At 44.9% G+C, this 6,882-nt stretch overlaps 1 protein-coding gene across 2 annotated transcripts in view; it reads right to left on the reverse strand.

The window, feature by feature from the left end:
• Positions 1–1,051: 1,051 nt before the first annotated feature.
• The window catches only part of LOC134435597 (tumor necrosis factor alpha-induced protein 2-like), a 17,515-nt gene continuing 11,684 nt past the window's right edge, over positions 1,052–6,882 (reverse strand). For both annotated transcript variants that reach the window (XM_063184663.1, XM_063184664.1), the window contains exons 10-14: positions 5,993–6,116; positions 5,523–5,648; positions 4,784–4,939; positions 2,372–2,493; positions 1,052–2,078 (exon numbers count right to left, since the gene is read on the reverse strand). In XM_063184663.1, coding sequence (XP_063040733.1) covers positions 1,919–2,078; positions 2,372–2,493; positions 4,784–4,939; positions 5,523–5,648; positions 5,993–6,116 — 688 coding nt within the window. In that variant the 3' untranslated portion in view covers positions 1,052–1,918. The remainder of the gene's footprint in view (positions 2,079–2,371; positions 2,494–4,783; positions 4,940–5,522; positions 5,649–5,992; positions 6,117–6,882) is intronic.

Consider the following 6,882-nt stretch of genomic DNA (forward strand, 5'->3'; position numbering starts at 1 on the left):
GCACTGTGCCTCATATAACATTGCCCTACACATCAAGGGGCTGCCAGCCTAATATAAAATTGCCTTACACCTGCCTGAAGTCTGTTCTTATCGCTGGGAAATCCAGTGACAGATAAGCCCGAGATAGTAAGATTCTTGTATTCTCTCTGGATAAGCTACACACTGTAAAACATTGAAGCCAGTTAAATTGTGTGGTTGGAACTGCTGCTAGTTGGTGATTGCGGGCAACTTCATGAGTGAGTCTTCTTATAAAATAAAGATTCTCACTTGTGATATGGAGTGCGTTACAACATGCAACCTTGCCTCCTCCACTTGTGCTTGTCTCCTCGTACCAGGAAGTAATATGTCATGATGACATCACTGACCACAGCATTATATGTCAACATCTTGCAAATGCTCAATTGTAAAGCCTTCTTCTCATTTGCAATTGGGATGGTGAATGAAAAACAGTCCCTCAAAAGTTAGGCTGACGGCTGGTAAACTTCATCGGTTTCTCCACGGAGGAGGGGCCAGGAGGTGGGGCGAGGAGACAAGCACAAGTGGAGGAGGCAAGGTCGCCTATTGTAACGCACTCATGGTCTGGTGGGATCTCTGACTCACTCACCTGCTGCAAGTTTGCCTTAAAAGTGAATTGCCTCTTAGGCAAGTACATTTAGGGTTTAACCCCAAAAAATTGATACAAAAGGTTTTTTTTTGTGTGGATTCTATTACTATTGGACCTGCTAAATAATAAAAATCTAGTAAAATCTGACTTTCGGAAACAAGTTATTTTCAACAGGTGAGTAGGCCAATAATGATTACCTCCGCCAGGAGGTTATGTAATGTGATCGCCTGAGTTTGTGTGTGTGTTGTCTGTGTGTGTTGTCTGTTTGTTAGTTCGCTGCTATTCCACTGCCTGCCACAGGGTGTGCTATTCCACTGCCTGCCACAGGGTGCGCACGGTGAGCACTGAGCAGAGGCATGCCTGCGCCTTTCGGTATTTTAAATTTAGCTAACACTTTTATGTGGGTACTTCAGCCATAGATGGAGGTGTAGGGAGATATCAGGTGGGATTCAAACCTTCAACTCACATATTGAAAGACCGACCAACTCTGGAAAGCGGTACAGGAGCCTATCACCACCACCATCAGACTCACCAACAGCTACATTCACCAGGCCGTCAGTATGCTTCTGTGATCCGATTAATACCCTAGGAAGTGTGATCGCCGACTTTGGGACCCTTATTATAGACTTGGCTGAGCATAATTAATAGTTCGCTAATGAATAAATCAGTTAATTAATACACAGCTATTAGTATTTGGGACTATTCTTGTTCTTAACATTAAGAAAGGCATACCAACAGACAGAAAAGAAAGTAAGTAGGCTTATTGCTATGATATCATTTATTTGAGGTAGGCCTAAATAAAGATATGAAGATACATGGATGTAAACATACAGTAAATGTTCAGTATATAAAATAATGTACCGGTATATACAGATATATACAGTATCAAATGCATGAGGACTCATTGATGTTCACATGCTGTGAATTGTGAATGAACATACACCAACATATTGGAGTAAACAATTACTTTCGTCTATTTACAGTGTACTGGTGTATGTGTGTGTGTGTGTGTGTGTGTGTGTGTGTGTGTGTGTGTGTGTGTGTGTGTGTGTGTGTGTGTGTGTGTGTGTGTGTGTGTGTGTGTGTGTGTGTGTGTGTGCCTGTGCCTGTGTACTTGATTTTGTAAACGTGCAAAAAAAAATTACATCAACTTTTCTGAAGAAGACACATGTAGGTGTGTCTGAGGCATGTGTGTCTGTGGCATGTGTGTCTGCGGCGACAGTGTGTGTGTATGTGTGTGTGTGTGTGTGTGTGTGTGTGTGTGTGAGTGGCATGTGTGTGTGTGTGTGTGAGTGCCTATTTTTGTGAACGTGGTCATTTTTTTAGATCAACTTTGCTGAAGAAAACTCGTGTAGGTGTGTGTGTGTGTGCAGTGTGGGCCTCCATGAGCTCGGCGAAGGTCCTCTTGATGTTCTTGATGTCTTTCTCCGACAGGTTGGACTTCAAATGCAGCAGAGCAGACAGATGCTCCATACTACACACACACACACACACACACACACACACACACACACACACACACACACACACACACACACACACACACACACAAATGAATACAAAAAATATAAACACACACAAACACACATGATACATAACATGCACACACAGACATTGTTCGCAGCTATTATATTTGTGGTCAGTGAGGTGTGTGTGTGTGTGTGTGTGTGTGTGTGTGTGTGTGTGTGTGTGTGTGTGTGTGTGTGTGTGTGTGTGTGTGTGTGTGTGTGTGCGTGCGTGCGTGTGTGTGTGTGTGTGGGTGTGTACCTCATGTCAGGCAGTTTAGTAGTAGTCGTCAGAAGCTCCAGTGAGATGCTGCTTGGGTCCTGAAGTCTCAACAGCTCCCCTAGTGCTGGGAGAATGTCATTACGCCATCCCAAATCACAGCCCTGTCACACATCACACACACACACACACACACACACACACACACACACACACACACACACACACACACACACACACACACACACACACACACACAGTAAATATTTTACACAGTTATTTTGCCTGTTGCTTTCCCTCTGTAAAAAACATGGGCAGCCATGGCCTAGTGGTTAAGGAGATGGAATTTAGATCAGAGGGTTACAGGTTTGAACCCTAAGGCAAGGCAAGTTTATTTGTATAGCACATTTCATACACAGGGAAGAAAGAAGGAAATAAAATTAGAGTCAAAGAACATTTAAAACATTAAGATAAAAAGGTTACAGGTTCGAATCCTACCCTTCCACTCCCTGCCACGCCTCTATGGCTGAAGTGCCCTTGAGCAAGGCACTTAACCCCCATTGCTCCAGGGACTGTAACTAACACCCCATACTTAAAAACTAACTGTAAGTCGCTTTGGATAAAAGCATCAACTCAGTGTAATGTAATGTGTATGGACTGATGTGAAAGTGTATAGAGTGTGTGCATAGCTGTGTGTTGTCACAACACACTGCAGTGTGCTGTGTGTGTGTGTGTGTGTGTGTGTGTGTGTGTGTGTGTGTGTGTGTGTGTGTGTGTGTGTGTGTGTGTGTGTGTGTGTGTGTGTGTGTGTGTGTGTGTGTGTGTGCATACGGCCTGTTTGAAGAGTGTGAGTAGTGTTTTATTGTCATGACACTGTTTTGATTGGTTTGGTAGTGTGTGTGTGTGTGTGTGAACGTACAGTGTGTGTAGTCTTGTTTTGTCATGACACACTGCGTCATCTGGTGTGTGTGTGTGTATATGCCGTACAGTGTCTGTGGCATGATACAGTGCGCTGGCTGGTGTGTGTGTATGTGTGTGTGTTAGAGTATGGCAACCCGACCGAAGCCCGATGGGCCTGGTCGGAATCTGACGGGCCGTGCCGGACTCGAAGCAAACAGACATCGTGAAAATTATAAACAGAGGACACGTTGCAGTTCATGCAAACGTCAGTTTTTAAGATAAAATACGTATAAAATGCATGAAAATGTTGGTAGGGCTTGTATACAAACGGAGCAAGAGTTACCAGTGGCAACGTCTGGACACCCACTCTGAGCTAGTTGATTAAGCAGCACGGATGCCGAGCCAACTTGCTTTCTCTTCATAAAAGCAAAATTACCAGTTGTCAGGGAATGTACGGTCTTTTGTATGTTTTAGTATGCCTTCTTGGCTTTCTTGAAGATAGAATATAAAATGACGAAGTTTAGCCACTGTCTTCGCCAAGGAGTACATTCGCAGTAATGAGGAGTAGAATAAGGATAGCGGTAAGAAGCACACAGACACTTCCCCTCTGCCCCTACATTGTCTTCTGTGTATACTTTTACTATTATGTTCGCCATGGCATCATTTTGATATTGTGTCATGTCCTTCACTTAAGTTTTTAACTGTTGTCACTTTTACTATACAGATATATGCTAGTGTTAACCTTTCCTGATATTATCCTGATCGTAGTCAGGAGATCAGGGGAAATTGCATTCTCTTGTGTAGAGCCACTAGGACCGAACAAATCTAACAGATTTTCGGGGTTAACTTGACTTCCCTATCCTTCTTAGTGTTAAATAGCAAGCAGCTTAACGGGGCTCACTGGGATTTATTTGCACCAACAGTAACGCAACAACTGCTCCAGTAGTCGCCCTGACTGTATCCAAACTTCTCCCCTAGTTTTCTCCTTTCCTATCCCCTCATACCCCGCCCATGCATGTGAACACCGCATCCAACATCTCTGGCTAGTCTAACCGAAAGAAACATAAGCTGTGCTGTCACTAATTTCAATAATGTGTGTGTGTGTGTGTAGTGTGTGTGTGTTTAACTTCTTATGTGTGAGTAATTAAATTGCTACTGTGAATTGCCTCATTCTAATGTCTTTGCCTATTCCTGACGGCATATCCTGGCTATTTATCACGTGATGTATTGAATATGGAGCCCACATAGATAATCTTGCTTACACCCATCATTCAGATGTTATGCCACTGATCTCGGGCTTCCGTAGGGCGCAGACACAAATATTTGTATTCATGTCGGGCCCGAGTCGGATTCGAACTTTGCTGTAGGTTGAGGACCGGCTCAGACAGAAAAAAATCGTCCCGAGCCACACTCTAGTGTGTGTGTCTGTGTGTGTATGTGTGTGTATATACGTACTGTCTGTGTGTGTATGTGTGTGTATATACGTACGGCCTGTGTGTGTATGTGTGTGTATATACGTACTGTCTGTGTGTGTGTGTGTGTGTGTATACGTACGGCCTGTGTGAAGAGTGTGTGTAATGTCTTGTTGTCAAGACAACACGCATCAGCCGCCGCCTCCTGCTGCTTCCTGTCCTTCAGACGACACTTCTTCTTCAGCATGCGCCGCACGTACGACACACACACACACTCGTGAAGATGTGATAGCAACGCCTAGAGTAGAGAACACACACACTCGTGAAGATGTGATAGCAACGCCTAGAGTAGAGAACACACACACTCGTGAACATGTACTAACAGCGCCTGGAATACCCCCCACACACCACGCACACCACACACACACACACACACACACACACACACACACACACACACACACACACACACACACACACACACACACACACACACACACACACACACACACACACAGCTGAGTCCCGGTGGACGTTTGGTTGACCCCTGATGAAAAACAAATGCAGAGGTAAGCCCCTGCACCTTGCTGAACTTTTGTCCATAGTGTGTGTGTGTGTGTGTGTGTGTGTGTGTGTGTGTGTGTGTGTGTGTGTGTGTGTGTGTGTGTGTGTGTGTGTGTGTGTGTGTGTGTGTGTGTGTGTGTGTGTGTGTGTGTGTACCTGTCTACTCTTGTGTTCCACACAGGGTAACAGGTGTGTGTGTGTGTGTGTGTGTGTGTGTGTGTGTGTGTGTGTGTGTGTGTGTGTGTGTGTGTGTGTGTGTGTGTGTGTGTGTGTGTGTGTGTGTGTGTGTGTGTGTGTGTGTGTGTGTGTGTGTTTACCTGTCTGCTGGTTTGTTCTACTGCCTGTAAGGGTAGCAGGTGTGTGTGGAGTTGATCTGTGAGCTGCTGGCGAACTCTCTCACTCTTCTGCAGCCAACTGGGAACCCACAGCTTACGATAGGTCTCCTACACAACACACACACACACACACACACACACACACACACACACACACACACACACACACACACACACACACACACACACACACACACACACACACACACACACACACACACATTTCACAAAGCATTTAATTTAATGCTTTCATTTGTTAACTTTTTTTTTTGTTATTACCAATTTATTTGCCATGATGCTTTTTGTGCTGATCAATACTCGCAGCACTACACACACACACACACACACACACACACACACACACACACACACACACACACACACACACACACACACACACACACACACACACACACACACACACACAAATATACGAAAAGGTATACCCCTACCTTCAGACTCAGCTGGATGCTGTCAGTTAAGTGGCTGTGGCAGCTGTCAATCATGCTGGTTACCAGGGCAACACAGTTGCTACGCACATCCTCAGGCAATGACTTCTCCGCTGTTAAATACTCACTACACACACACAGACACACACAAAAAAATCCTTTTAAATGTGGCGATTAGGGTGATAATCTCTGTGACAGGGAAAAGGAGGACATATTTTAGGATGGGGGGTTTGGGGGTCCTCCCCCAAGAAATGTTGCGTGTCTTAGATGCATTACATTACATTGCACTTAGCTGACGCTTTAATTTTATTCAAAACGACTTAAAGTTATGCTTTTTCAGGGTATTGGTTACAGTCCCTGGAGCAATGTGGGGTTAGGTGCCTTGCTCAAGGGCACTTCAGCCATGGATGGAGATGTAGGGAGAGGTCAGGGGGGATTCGAACTTGCAACCCCTAGATTGAAAGACCAACTCTCTAACCACTAGGCCACGGCTGCCACAATTTCATGCATTTTTGTCCGGCTTAATGCTGTGCCTTACGCCGGACAAGGCACTGAAAAGACGGTTCTCCCTAAGGATGGACGTCTGGCCACCCTAGTGGCGATATGTTGTTGACATAGAGGAATGTGTGTGGGTGTGTGTCTGTGTTAGAGCATGACACGGGAGTGGATTTTCACTCCCGTCCCATCCCGGTCCCAGAAAAAAATCCCATCCCGTCCCATCCCGGACTCGATTAAAAGAAACAAATCCCATCCCGTCCACTCCTGAAAAGAATGTCTCCCAATCCTGCTCACTCACACTCAAAATCAAAACCACTCCCGTTTCGTTAAAAAACAAGGCTTTTTTCGTTTGTTTTTTAAAGGAAAAATAAGTGGCATTCCCGCTCCCGTTCATT

This window comes from Engraulis encrasicolus, chromosome 19 (assembly GCF_034702125.1).
Source record: "Engraulis encrasicolus isolate BLACKSEA-1 chromosome 19, IST_EnEncr_1.0, whole genome shotgun sequence".
In the NCBI taxonomy this organism is placed as follows: domain Eukaryota; kingdom Metazoa; phylum Chordata; class Actinopteri; order Clupeiformes; family Engraulidae; genus Engraulis; species Engraulis encrasicolus.